Consider the following 13795-nt stretch of genomic DNA (forward strand, 5'->3'; position numbering starts at 1 on the left):
CGCCTCAGCGGCTTGATACTCAAGGAGGGGCGGGGCGCATTTGTGTCTCTCCCTCTGTACATGTCCCGCCATGTGTGTCATTGTGGTGCCTCCTGTCCCATTCCAAGTTTGACACAGCCTATATCCTCGTCACCGACGATTTGAACGCGTTATAAGATTGAAATAATCATGTAGATATTTTTCATATTATTAAGTCATATCAAATATCTCACAGCACTAGATCATCTTTCAAGAAAATCAAACTTTCTCGTCTCCCGTGGCAGACGTGGCGGTGGTGGTGGTGAGGGCGGGGAGAATGGGGCCACTGGAGTCCCCTCCGCAGTGGCTGCACCCCGGGGCCTTGCTGGTGTTCGTGGCCGCTGGGGACTGCAACTTTCAGGAACTATCTCAGTCCCCGCTTCTCCAGACGACCACGCTGCTGGGCGTCATCTGTCCGTCGCCAGGGAACTCCACCTACAGAGTGTTGACCAGACTCGTCTCGGAGGAATGGGTCACGCTGGGCCTCTGGGACGCCGATGCCTTCGCCACATGGGACGCGCTGTTCCGTGATCGCTTCGTGGACTTCAAGGGGCGAGAATTTCCTATAACCTGCTCCTACGACGACGTCCCGCTCGTGTACCGGCAGGAGAACGGCACCATCGACGGCTCCAACATACGGATCATAAATGTCATGGCAAAGTGGCTCAACTTCCGACCCGTCTATACGCACCGTAGCACCGACGGTAACGAAGTAGTAGTAGTAGTAGTAGTAGTAGTAGTAGTAGTAGTAGGAGTAATAGTGGTAAGGAATTAAGGGGGGCGGGTCTCCAGCATAACGCATACCCTCGTGATAAATGGTATACACAGTGTGCGAACGCCTAGGCCGTGAAGGACAGCCGATATTAAGACAAGGGAGAAACTCAGTCTGTTCGATTCATCAGCCCAGACATGTGAAGGCGCTCCCTCAATTACCACCACGTACGTAGCTATTTGTAATCTTCTAGGATATATGAAGGAGTACAGCGAGGGATACAGAAACCACACACACGGATACTAACTACACTAACTCGAATATGATAATGAACCCAAAATAGACGACACAGTACATCACCATTTGCTTCGTCCCAACATTTTCTCTTTCCCATGCACGCAGCACTACGGTAGTCTCATCTATGCCGTGAATAAGACACAGGCCTTAACTGTAGCCTTGTGGATGAAGTGTGTGCGTGTCCCGGCCCTGTTTGTCACGCCAGTCACCTCTGAGTCTGTTATTTTTTATGCATACAGCGCCGAGGGTGATTATGACGCCGCGTGAGAGTTGTGAGATGTAGTACCCTGTCATTGCATGGATTGGTGCGTCATGTAACCTTCCTTTCCCTTCCGTTGGTTATATCTGTTCTCGTATTCGTGACACTGACAGAAGGGGGAAGGAAGAATAGGGTGTTGCTGTTCATTTATCTGTACTTGTTCCTTTATCTACCCGTCTGATACCTGTTTTTAGCTTCCTTTATAATTACCTTCTACCTGTTGACAGACGGAGCACTCCCTTTCCATCATAGTCATTCATGTTTAAAGATTCCGTTTTCGTAAGGGAGTAAGTAAAATGTTATATGGAAAAAATAACCCACGTTTTTAAAGACATAGAGTTCACTGACACATAAAAAAAAAAAAAACATTATATTGCGTGTAGTGTGTTGCGTATGTGTGCGTCTGCTGGTGTGTTTTGTATGAAGAGTGATAAAGGTTTGCGTGCAGTGTTGTGCGTGTGTGTGTGTGTGTGTGTGTGTGTGTGTGTGTGTTTGCGATTTTGCGTTGTGTATGGAATTGGGATGATAAGATTTTGTGTGCAGTGTGTTGAAGGTGTGTGCTGATGTGATTATTGTGGAGTGATAAGGTATTGCGTTGTGTTGTGTAGGATGTTAGGTTAAGTTAGGTTGTCCCTGCCCCACGCCTCACGCTACCCTTCCCACGAAGGGTGCGTGGAGACATGATTGAGGTTTATAAATGGATGAAGGGCTTTAATAAGGGGGATATTCATTAGGTTTTGTTGGTAAGAGAACCGGGTAGGACACGTAGTAATGGGTTTAAACCGGATAAATTCAGATTCAACAGGGACATAGGCAAAAATTGGCTTACTAACAGAGTGGTGGATGAGTGGAATAGGCTTAGCAGTCATGTTGTGAGTGTCAATACAATTGTCACATTCAAAAATAGATTAGATAAATTCATGGACAGCGATATTAGGTTGGGTTAGATTCACGGGAGCTTAGGTCAAAGGAGCTGCCTCGTACAGGCCTACCGGCTTCTTGCAGACTCCTATGTTCTTATGTTCTTATATGTTAGGTTAGGTTAGGTTGTCCCTGCCTCACACCTAACACCACCCTCCCTGCCCCATATCTTAGATTAGGTTAGGTTAGGTTGTCCCTGCCCCACGCCTCACGCTACCCTTCCCACCCCATATGTTAGGTTAGGTTAGGATGTCCCTGCCTCCCGCCTGACACCACCCTTCCCACCCCATATCTTAGGTTAGATTAGGTTAGGTTAGGTTGTCCCTGCCTTACGCCTCACGCTACCCTTCCTCGCCTCGCATGTTAGGTTAAGTTAGGTTATCTCTGCTTCACGCCTAACGCTACCCTTCCTCTCCTCGCATGTTAGGTTAGATTATCCCTTCCTCACGCCTTCCTTCCCGTCCCCACATGTACAGGGTCGTGGGGGTCGCCGGCGAACGGCACGTGGACGGGGTATCTAGGAACATTGTACCGCGGCCAGTCTTCCCTCGCCATCAACTACTACACGGTGACGGAGGAGCGCGGCAGGGACTTCGACTACAGCGGCAGCTACTACAATGAAGGGTGAGTCTGCGGCGTGCGTCCCTAGGCCACCTCGCACCCCGCTCACTCACGTCGACTTAACTATATTGCCAGGTGGACTCACTGCTCTTCTTCTTGTTATTGTTATTGTTATTTCTGTTCTTAGTCGTCTTGTTCTTCTTCCTATTCAGTTGTGTCCATGTTTCAGTGATTCGTCCTCTAGTAAGTCTAGTTGATGTCGCTCTTCTGTCTTCTCCTTACCTTATTTTCCTGTTGTCCTTTCTTTTTTTTTCTATTTCGCTTTCTTTTTCTCCTTCTTACATTATCTCCTTCTTTTCTTCTAGTTCGTCTTGTTCTTGTTCTTCTCTTTCGTGTTCTCTTTCGTGCTCTTGTTGTTCTTTTTCTTATTATTATTATTCCTCAGTCCTCCTCCTCCTCCTCCTCCTCCTCTTAACTACCATCAAGATAAGCACTAACAGGATCTCTTTTTCTCTCTCTAGTTAACACCATTCCAGCGGGGTCACGTGACAATGCAGTTAGTTTATTCCTCAGTCCTCCTCTTCCTCCTCTTCCTCCTCCTCTTAACTACCATCAAGATAAGCACTAACAGGATCTCTATTTCCCTCCAGCGGGGTCACGTGACAATGCAGTTAGTTTATTCCTCAGTCCTCCTTTAACTCCTCCTCCTTCTCCTCTTAACTACCGTCAAGATAAGCACTAACAGTATCTCTTTTCTCTCTCTAGTTAACACCATTCCAGCGGGGTCACGTGACAATGCAGTTAGTTTATTCCTCAGTCCTCCTCCTCCTCCTCTTCCTCCTCCTCTTAATTTATCCCTCAGACACAGCCCTTGTCCTTCTTCGCCTTCCCCTCTTTCCCCCTTCCTCCCTTACTTTTCTCAACGCTCCGATCCTTATCTCTCTGCTGGGCGACGATGCATATTCCTTTCTGCGTCATTTACCTGTCTTTTTTTTTTTCTTCTTCCTCCTTTCCTCTTGATTTTGTCTTCATTTCCCCGTTTTTCCTCTCTTTCTCCATTCTTCATTTTCCTTTCTCTTTCATTTTCCTTTCATTTTTACTTCATTTTCCTTTCATTTTGGTTTTAATTAGTTTTGCCTGAGAGAGAGAGAGAGAGAGAGAGAGAGAGAGAGAGAGAGAGAGAGAGAGAGAGAGAGAGAGAGAGAGAGAGAGAGAGAGAGAGAGAGAGAGAGAGAGAGAGAGAGAGAGAGAGAGAGAGAGAGAGAGAGAGAGAGAGAGAGAGAGAGAGAGAGAGAGAGAGAGAGAGAGAGAGAGAGAGAGAGAGAGAGAGAATCATGCTATTTGTATTTTATGAGTGTGTATCGTCATCGGAAAAGTAATTGTTGGACATTTGGAATACAGACATTTGGAATACAGACATTGGAATACAGACATTGGAATAGAGACATTTGGAATACAGACATTTGGAATACAGACATTGGAATACAGACATTGGAATAGAGACATTTGGAATACAGACATTGGAATACAGACATTGGAATACAGACATTGGAATACAGACATTGGAATAGAGACATTGGAAAAGAGACATTTGGAATACAAACATTGGAATAGAGACATTGGAAAAGAGACATTTGGAATACAGACATTGGAATAGAGACATTTATATACAGACATTGATATACAGACATTGAAATACAGACATTGAAATACAGACATTGGAATATAAATAGACCTTTAATAATTGTTCGTGTCGCATTTCACGTTTAGTATCATATCATATATAGAAAAGTGAATACAAGCCATATATAAGGGAAGAGAATAATGCGAGGGGAGGTGACTGGAGGAGTTAAAAGAGTTAAAAGGAATTGAAATAGAGATCTTCATATGTTTAAGTCGCATTTCACGTTTTGTATCATAGCATATAAAGAAAAATAAACACAAAACATCTATAAGGAAAGTGAATAACATGAGAAAGAACATAGATGCGTAGTAACAGGAGTCAGATAAGTTACACGGAATTCGAATACAAATTTTCATGTGCTATAGTAGTATCGAATTTTTTTAAGCTCTGTAACACAACATTAACAGAAAAAAGCACTAAAATCTATAAGAAAAGCGAAGATGAACCACCGTAGGAACGAACATATGCGTAGTAACAGCAATCGGACCTCAATAAATAAAAAAAAGTACATATAACAGTAATAAAACATCTCATTCAAAACATTAACTCTCCGCCTCATACTTAATTCATCCCACAAATCGGCGTCCCTTCACCATAACAACACCTCGCCCACACATCATCACCTGCGTTGTGCCGCGCGTCGCTCAGGCCAAGGCAAATGTTCCTCGGTCAGTCGCTTTACAATGCTGTTCAATGGGAGTCTCCTACGCAGCGCTGTAGAAGGCGGCAATGGATCTCTGCTTAACTGCCTTTGAGTCCATGCTATACCAGGGATGATAATTCGTGAGTGATATTGTTAGTGTTAGTGTTAGGTTGCGAAGTAATCAATAAAGTCATGTTCTTATTCTTCAATGTATCGGCGCCTCAGTTTGCCTGCTTGAAAATGCTCTCGTAGAAGTTGCTTGGCTTTCCACGGACTGTTTTGCGATCCTAGTGACAGTAACCTCTTTCATCACTCTTTCTTCCTTACCCCTCTTCCTCTTTCTTCCTCCCCACTCGTCTTTTTCTCCTCTTATCACCCTGTTTCCCCCTCCCTATCTTCTTTCCTTTGTCTTCCCTTTTATCACCCTTTCTCCATTTCACCCTCTTCCTCTTTCCTCCACCCCTCTGTCTTCCTTATCCTCTTCCATCACCCTTTCTCCCTTTTCCCCTCTTCCTCTTTCCTCCTTCTTATCCTCTTCTATCACCCTTTCTCCCTTTCCCCCTCCTCTATCCTCCTCCCCTCTCTCCTCTTTCTCCTCATCTCTTATCACCTTCTCTCCTCTCCTCCTCCTCGACTTATTTCCTCTCTCTGCACCATGAACCTCAAAATCACCCATGAAAACCCGGTTAAATCTGTTTCTGCATTGATACTCTTAGCTTAGGGATGGTATTTCGCGGCTCATATTGTCAGCTTGCGAACTGTTCAATGGAGATAAGGAGGCCTGGTTAATAGTATGCCTGCCCTTTACTGCCTGGCTTTGTGTTCGTGTTCCTATGGTGCTCTCTATAAATTGATGATCTTCGCTTATAAAGAAATCAAAGTCGGTGGTTCCCCAGACTAAGAACCTAAAATGTGTCGAGGATATAATAACTTCCGGGCGGTATTTTTAACTCGTGAATAGGACAGTGTAATGCTGTTTATGAATTTATGTTCTTCGCTTATAAAGAAATCAGTCAGTGGTTCCTCAGACTAACGACCTAATATATTTCTAGGGTATAATATTTATCGACCGACATTACTAACTCGTGATTATGCCATTGAAGTCACACAGAGAGTTTCTCCTTCAGTGCCTGGCGGGAACATCTAAGCATGCACGCCGCGGCATCGCCTTTACCCTCGTCCCTGAGCCATGACGCCTTGGCCTTCACTCTCTTCGTATCCTCTTTGTGACGAAGCATAAATACACCAATTAATGTCTCTGGGGAACGGAAATGACATGTTCTTCTGCAGTAATCATTAAAGAGAAAGCGGTAGATGAAGACGGAGGGGGAGGGACACAGAGAAGGAAAGAGACAGAGGTATTTATCGAAGTCTGACATGCATCCCGTGTGGGTCGCCGGCAGGTTCGGGGTCATGGTGAGAGTGCCGCCGCCGCTTCCCCGCTGGATGAACCTGCTCTTCCCCTACACTGGAATGGTCTGGGCGCTGGTGTTTGGCGTTATGGTCCTCGTCACCCTCATTTTCTACCTGCTCAACCTGCGGAAGTATCACCTGTCTTTAGCGAGGAGCTTCTTGATAACGCTAAGGGTAAGGCATCGTGGCTGTTTGTTAACCTGTCCGCTGCGATTGGCACGGATTTCGCCTTCACTTGTAGCCTGGTAACAGATGCTCCCAGGTCTTTCTCTGCCTCTGTGGTGGATAATTGAGTGTTTCCCATGTGGTATTGGTATGCCGGATTTCCCCTCCCAAGCTACAGGACTTCACATTTATCTTCATTGAATTTTAACGGCCACTTTTTGCTCCACTCCTGAATCTTGGTGGTGTCTTTATATAGGAAATCCGCAGTCAGTGGGTTAAGGGGAGTGATGGTAAGATATGGTAAGCTGTGTTAGTTACTTAGTTATTGAGGGGTCCCGGTTGCTCTTGCTCTCCGTTCCTTGATGTACTGTTCTTTCTCCCTCTCTCTAATAGTTGTGGCTTCGTCTCTGTACGGGAAATTTCGTTAAGAGAATGATACTGTTGATGGAAGGGTATATCAGATATTTTCTTTTCTTATTAATATTGCGAGTGCTATGACTATATTTCTATTAATGAGACGGAAGCTATTTTTTTATTAACTCTTGGTTATTCATATTTTCTCTAACAGCTGTGGCTTCGTTTCGCTGAGAAGGAAGCTGGTTTTATGGGTTCTTGATTATTCATACTCTCTTTCTTAACAGTGGCTTCGTCGCTCTATTAAAAAGGGAAGTAATGCTTTATCTGAAACAATGGACCAGTTTTACAGTCCAGGAGCCGGATTCATCAAGCCACTACAAGACCGGTCGTTGGTATAAGTCTTTAAGTAAATCTGTCCTCTACGAATGATCTTTTTTGTTTAGGCTGCTCCGATGACAGTGAATGAAGTACTGGCCTGGTCGACACTTCTTTCATTGCCATTGGAGTCGCCTTAAGATCAAGAGCGTTCCTAAATGATGGAGTTACCAGAAGACTTACCAACAACAGGTCTCGTAAGAGGTTTGATGAATCCGGCCTCAGAACAGCAAATTTGTAAGCTCCCCAACCAAGCACAAAATCCGACGAAAATTCCTTGTAGCTCTATAGTGTTTGGCATTGATATAAAAAGGTAGAGGGAATTTTAGGACTCTACGAAGGAAATCTCTTTATTAGTCTCTGGTAATGAGTAGAAACAGAGGATCATTGTGGTGGATATGGTTTGGTTGGGGCGCTTACAATGACAATGTGCAGGACTGTCGAAGTGGCCCCATGTCTTTTTTTATTCCAGGGTATGGTGATGCAGTCCATGGAGCACCTACCGGCCTCGTGGGTCTCCAAGAGCTTCCTGGGCCTGTGGTGGTTCGTAATGCTCGTCCTCGATATCTCGTACACGTGTAACCTCATCGCCGTGCTCACTGTGCCCGCCTACCCCGCCCGCATCCACACCTTCAAGCAGCTCGCCGACAGCAAACTCAAGTAAGCCGGGGAGAGAGTGACTGTACAGGGCAGCGTGTGTTTGGTAGTCTTTTCATATGTTTAACCCGGTAGCTGCCTGGATCATGTTTCTTAAAGGCTCCTCTAAGCGAGAAAAAGGAGAAAAAATCATCACTCACGCAAACCATTTCATAGTATACATTAACGCATTTGTGGTCAGTTTATGCATCATCTATTTATTGGGGGGTTTATATCATGGCAAAAATTTGGCCCGTCGCTGCTACACGGTAAAGCCACAAATTTGGCCCATCGCTGCTACCGGGTTAAGAAACATTAGGTGAAAGATAGAGTGTGTTGTTGAGGTTAGTGTTACCATTATTGCTATTTTGAAGTATATGTCTTTTTATTGTATTTTGCTGTATATGGTAGAGTGCGTTTAATTGTCTTTTTTACGTGTTTTAGAGACATGGTGGGAAGGATTGGGTGTGTATTGTTGTTAAAGTTATTGTCGTTATTATTAGTATTTTGTTTTTATATCGTACTTCATAGAATTTAGCTATCTCTTTAAGTGTTTTCAGAGACCTAGGGTGAAAGGTAGATTTTGTTGTTGTCGTTGATGGTGGTATTATAGATGTTTTGTTACTAATAGGTTTTGAATATGCGTGTTTCCTTTCGTGGTATACTCAGTCACTAGCTAATTCTATGTGTGTGTGCGTGTGCTGTGTGTGTGTGGGGGGGAAGGGAGGGTGCGTGTGTGCCTGCGTGCGTGTGCGTGTAACGTCTTTATTATCTCCGGTGCTTTAATATCCCGTTTGTTTCGTCAAGCGTCCAGTCATTCATGCATTCCCTTAATCCGATGAGCGTGGGTGAACAGAAGTGACCCGAGGATGGCCGCGCCGCTTATGCAGTGCCGAGCGACGAGAAGGCAAACCATTCATTCTCCGGGAAATCTTAAATAACAGAAGGAGACAGATAGAGCCCCAAGGATCTCGTGTGTTCCTTCCATGCCGAGGCACCGAGCGTCCTCCCAGATCCATAACCCTCGATTCTCCCTCACGTCCACAAGGGTTCTGTTCGGGGCACGGCAAAGGGTATCCTCAGCTCGGTCTCAAAAGCTGAACAGAGAGTACGATGCGTCATTCCTGTGTGTAATCCCCGCGGCGGAGAGGCAAGCACAGCCGGAACAGCGCCTCGCCCGGCCGGCACCGAGGCGGGGGGGCGGCGGAGGGACGGCGCGTGCGTGTGTATTGTGTCCCTCCAGAGCGGCTGAGTGACTCGTGGCCGCTGACAAGTGAAGAGTGAAAGAATCGAGGCGAATGTGGCAATCCAAAATTTTCATTACCTGAAAACAGAAAAATGGTTATACAGAGATAGGGACAGAGATAGAATACAGACAAACATAGATAAGTTGATATAGATAGATAGAAAAGATAATAGATAGGAGCCGTGTTGTCCCCTGCCCGTGCTGACCCAACCTCCGCCACAGGATGTGCATGCTGGACTACGGAGAGTTCGTTCCCGAGGCGCTGCTGACCTCCACGGACGAGTCGCTGGCCAAGATGGGAGCCAAGATGGAGCTGTTGCCGGAGAACACCACGCTAAAGTTCTCCGGCACAAGTGCCTGCGTGGAGCGCGTTGTGGCCGGCACTCACGCCCAGGTGGACACCAACTCCTACATAAAAATAGTCTACCGCTCCCTTGGAGTCAACTCGAAGGTGTACAGCATGAAGCCCCAGCTGTACAGGGGCCACTTGGCTCTCCTGTATAGAAAGCACACGCCGTGGCGGCACAAGTTCAGCAAGGGGGTGCAGCGGCTGGTGGAGGCGGGGCTGGTGTACAAGTGGCACGACGAGATCATGGACTTGTTCCCCGGCCGTGAGGGCGAGGTTGGTGCCCCTCTCAGCCTGTCCTGCCCACCACCCACCCCTCACCTGCACCTCGCACCTGCCTGTCTGTGTGCTGATCATAACAAGAGGGCCAAATACTTGTTTTAGGAGTGGCGGCAACTTCACGAAATGCCGCTTTTGATTTCCATTTCTGGTGCGTCCTTGACCATCATGACTTCCCACAGACGATGGAGCATGAGCCCGATGAGCTGACCCTCGCCCACCTGCAGAGCTCCTTTATGATCCTGGGGATGGGCTCCGTGGTGGCGCTGGTGGTCTTCCTGGGGGAATTTTTTCTTCATCCTCGCCCCGCCAGCCGCAGCCACCTTGCCAAGCCTGGAGGCGGTGCGTATACTGTCTTCCTGCGTCCCGCGGTGCTCAGCGAGCCACGTCGCGGCCACATCCAGGAATCTAAGCGGAACAAACTCGCATGTTGCCTCGGCGTCTCTGGCTTATGCACCTCACAACAACAGCACCCACCCCAAGCAAGAGCAGGCCTCTACTACGACCACTCCAACTATCTTCACGGGACAGACAGACAGACAGACTAAGCATACCTAGGTAAGTCCCGCCGCTTACTATACAATGATCACCGTCACGCACCAAAAGTGTCTCCGCATGAAGGCTGCAAAACGAAAGAAATATTTGTGCGGCGTCGATGTAGCAGCCCGGCCAGCCCAGCCTCTCCGCCCCTTGTCTCCCGCGGCACCTCCCCGTCACGGCTGCCGCCCCACCTGCAGCATTTCCGGTTGGCCCGCCTCTCACCTGCTGCCCCACAACACCGCCTGTCCCCCGCTCTCACCGCTCCCCCTCACCCTTCCCCTCACCCTCCCTTCACTCCATCACTTATACTAGCCGCCTCTCCCTTCTTTGCACCTGCTTCCCTCGAGTTTCTCCAGCAAGTTTCTCACCATTTTTTCCGGCATGAGTTTGTGTGTGTGTGTGTGTGTGTGTGTGTGTGTGTGTGTGTGTGTACTCCATCCAATCCCCGGCACTGTGTATACATTAATAACTAATACCTTGACTTTTTTGCTTTAATTTTTTGTTTTCTTAAGTATTTTCAGCTCCAGCATCCATCTCTGTCATCACTTCCATCTTCTTGCTTCCAGCCTCTCGACGATTGTTTTTTCTCCACTCCTTTGCAGCTCCCACTTTCTCATTCTCTTTCCTCATCTTTTCCATCTCATAATCCTCCTTGCAGCCTCTCCTTAGAATGACCCAATCCTTTTCATCCTCACCTTTAGAATCTCTCTCGCATCCTCTCCTTCCTCTCTTCCTCTCTCACTCATCTTTGCCCCCACTGAGACATCTGAGAGGGAATAAAGAGAAGATAAAAAGTTCATATAAACTCACCCTCTCATTTTCATCCCCTCACCCTTTCCCTTGCAGCTTCTCCCTCCCGTTTTTACTCTTACAGCCTCTCTCTCTCTCCCCCTCTCATCTTCTCCCTCTCATCCATTGCATCATCTTCCTCTTATCCTCTCCCTCTCGTCTCCACCCTTACAGCCTCTCTCTCTCTCTCTCTCCCTCTCATATTATCCCTCTCATCCGTTGCATCATCTTCCTCTTATCCTCTCCCTCCCATCTTCACCCTTGCAGCCTCTCTCTCTCCCTCTCATCTTCTCCCTCTCATCCATTGCATCACCTTCCTCTTATCCTCTCCCTCCCATCTTCACCCTTGCAGCCTCTCTCTCTCTCCCTCTCTTCCCCTCCCTTGCAGCTTCCACCTCTCATCTTCCCCCTTGCAGCCTCCCACTCTCTCCCTTACGGCCTCTCCCTTCCACCTGATTCCCTGAAGGAGCCCCAGCAACCTTGTGTGTCATGTCCCCGCTAGAGGGTTTCCTGTCCCACCCTCGGCCACCCACACCTCCTCCTTCCCCTCCACGCCCATGCCCATGCCCACATACCCCCCCCCCCATATATACATTCATTTCATACACAGACATACATATATACACACTTCCGGTCTCTCTGTCAGTCTTTTTAGGAATGGTTTTTTACGTTATTATCAGCATCAGTATCATCGTCAGCAGCAGCAGTATCAACCTGTTTCTTTGTCTGTCCCCGAGTGAGTGGCTGTCCAGTTTATGTATAGTGTTAGGTGAGGAGGAGGAGGAAGAGGAGGAGGAGGAGGAGGAAGAAGAAATAACAGCAACTCCCGCCATTCTTTTTATCTCATTATCTTATACCCTCTTTTATTATGGTTATCCCTACTTCCCATTTATTTTTTCTCTGTTTATCTTTCTATATATCCAACTATCTCTCTCTCTCTATCTATCTACCTATCTATCCCTTTCCCCTCCTGTCTCTCTCCGGCATATGACCACAGATGTTGCGCCGACTAAACGAAACTTTCCAACTTTCCAACCTATCTATCCCCTTCCTTTTTCTCCTCCTCCGTTTTCTTTTTCTTTTTTAGTTAGACACTCCTTCAATTTTTTCTTCTTCTCTTCCTTCTTCTTCCTTCTCCCTTATCTCTCTCATCCTACTCTTCCTCCTCCTTCGCTTTCTTCTTCTTTTAACTAGACTTCATTTGTTTCATCTTCTTCCTCTTCTCTTTTCTTCTCCTTCATCATTATCTTCTTTTATTAATTATTTTCTTCCTACGTATGTTTTATGCATTTTCTTCTTCTTTTTCTTTTATTAAGTACCTTCATTTTTCATCTTCTTCCTCTTCTCCTTCCTTCCTTTACCTCTCCTTCATCATCTTCCCTTCCTTCGTATACTTTTCTTACGTCTATCCATCCCCTTCCTTCTTCTCCTTTCGTTTTCTTCTTCTTTTAGCTAGACTCCTTCATTTTTCATCTCCTTCCTTCTCCCATCCTTCTCCCTCACTCCTCCTCCTTCACCATCATCTTCCTTTATGAATCCTTCGCTTCCTTCGTGTGCCTTTTGCTATGTCTATCCATCCCCTTCCTTCTCCTCCTTTCGTTTTCTTCTTCCTTTAGCTAGACTCCTTCAGTTTTCATCTCCTTCCTTCTCCCATCCTTCTCCTTCATCATCATCTCCTTCCTTTATAGATCCTTCGCTTCCTTCGCCTCCTTCTCTTTGCAATATCTCTTCCTGTCCTACATTATCCTTCAGCTCCCCCTCCTTCAGTAATGGTCTCCTCACATCTCCTTCCTGCTCCCTAATTGCTTCCTGAGACGAGGGGAAGAGAGGAAGAAGGAGGAGAAAACATGTAAACATGGAAACATGGAAATGCAGGCAACAGAAAGCCTATTGGCTCATTACGAGGTCGCCCGCTTGGGTGATTTAATCTGCTCGACCGCCACTTGGGGCTTGGTGAGCAGATGAAAGCACCTCGATATTGAGGAGCAGATGAAAGCCCCTCGTTATTCAGTTTACTCCCGACGCAGCGAAATGACGGTCGATTCTATATTTGAAGGAGTTGATGGTATTCGCATTTACTACTTCAGAGGGAAGATTGTTCCAGTGGCGGATGACTCGGTTTGAAAAGAAACTCCTTCCAGTGTCTGTGTTACATCGACTCGACTGAATGGGCAAACCGTTATTTCTAGTCGAGTCGATGTAACACAGACATTGGAGGAGGAAGAGGAGGAGGAGGAGGGGGAGGAAGATAAGGTGGAGAAGATAGGAGGAGGAGGAGGACCAGGACGCAGACGAAGACGAGAAAGAAGAAGAAGAAGAAGAAGAAGAAGAAGAAGAAGAAGAAGAAGAAGAAGAAGAAGAAGAAGAAGAAGAAGAAGAAGAAGAAGAAGAAGAAGAAGAAGAAGAAGAAGAAGAAGAAGAAGAAGAAGAAGAAGAAGAAGAAGAAGAAGAAGAAGAAGAAGAAGAAGAAGAAGAGGAAGAGGAAGAAGAAGAACAAGAACAAGAACAAAGACAAAAATAACAACAACAACAAAAGGAAAGAGAGAAAGAAAAA

General features: G+C 46.5%; 1 protein-coding gene across 1 annotated transcript; it reads left to right on the forward strand.

The window, feature by feature from the left end:
- Positions 1-206: 206 nt before the first annotated feature.
- Positions 207-10166, forward strand: LOC127008861 (glutamate receptor ionotropic, kainate glr-3-like). The gene is made up of 5 exons (XM_050881244.1): positions 207-722; positions 2684-2831; positions 6499-6682; positions 7878-8065; positions 9510-10166. The coding sequence occupies exons 1-5, from the start codon at positions 296-298 to the stop codon at positions 10015-10017; spliced, it is 1455 nt and encodes a 484-aa protein (XP_050737201.1). The 5' UTR covers positions 207-295; the 3' UTR covers positions 10018-10166.
- Positions 10167-13795: the final 3629 nt, after the last annotated feature.

The sequence above is a fragment of the Eriocheir sinensis genome, chromosome 39 (assembly GCF_024679095.1).
Source record: "Eriocheir sinensis breed Jianghai 21 chromosome 39, ASM2467909v1, whole genome shotgun sequence".
NCBI lineage: Eukaryota > Metazoa > Arthropoda > Malacostraca > Decapoda > Varunidae > Eriocheir > Eriocheir sinensis.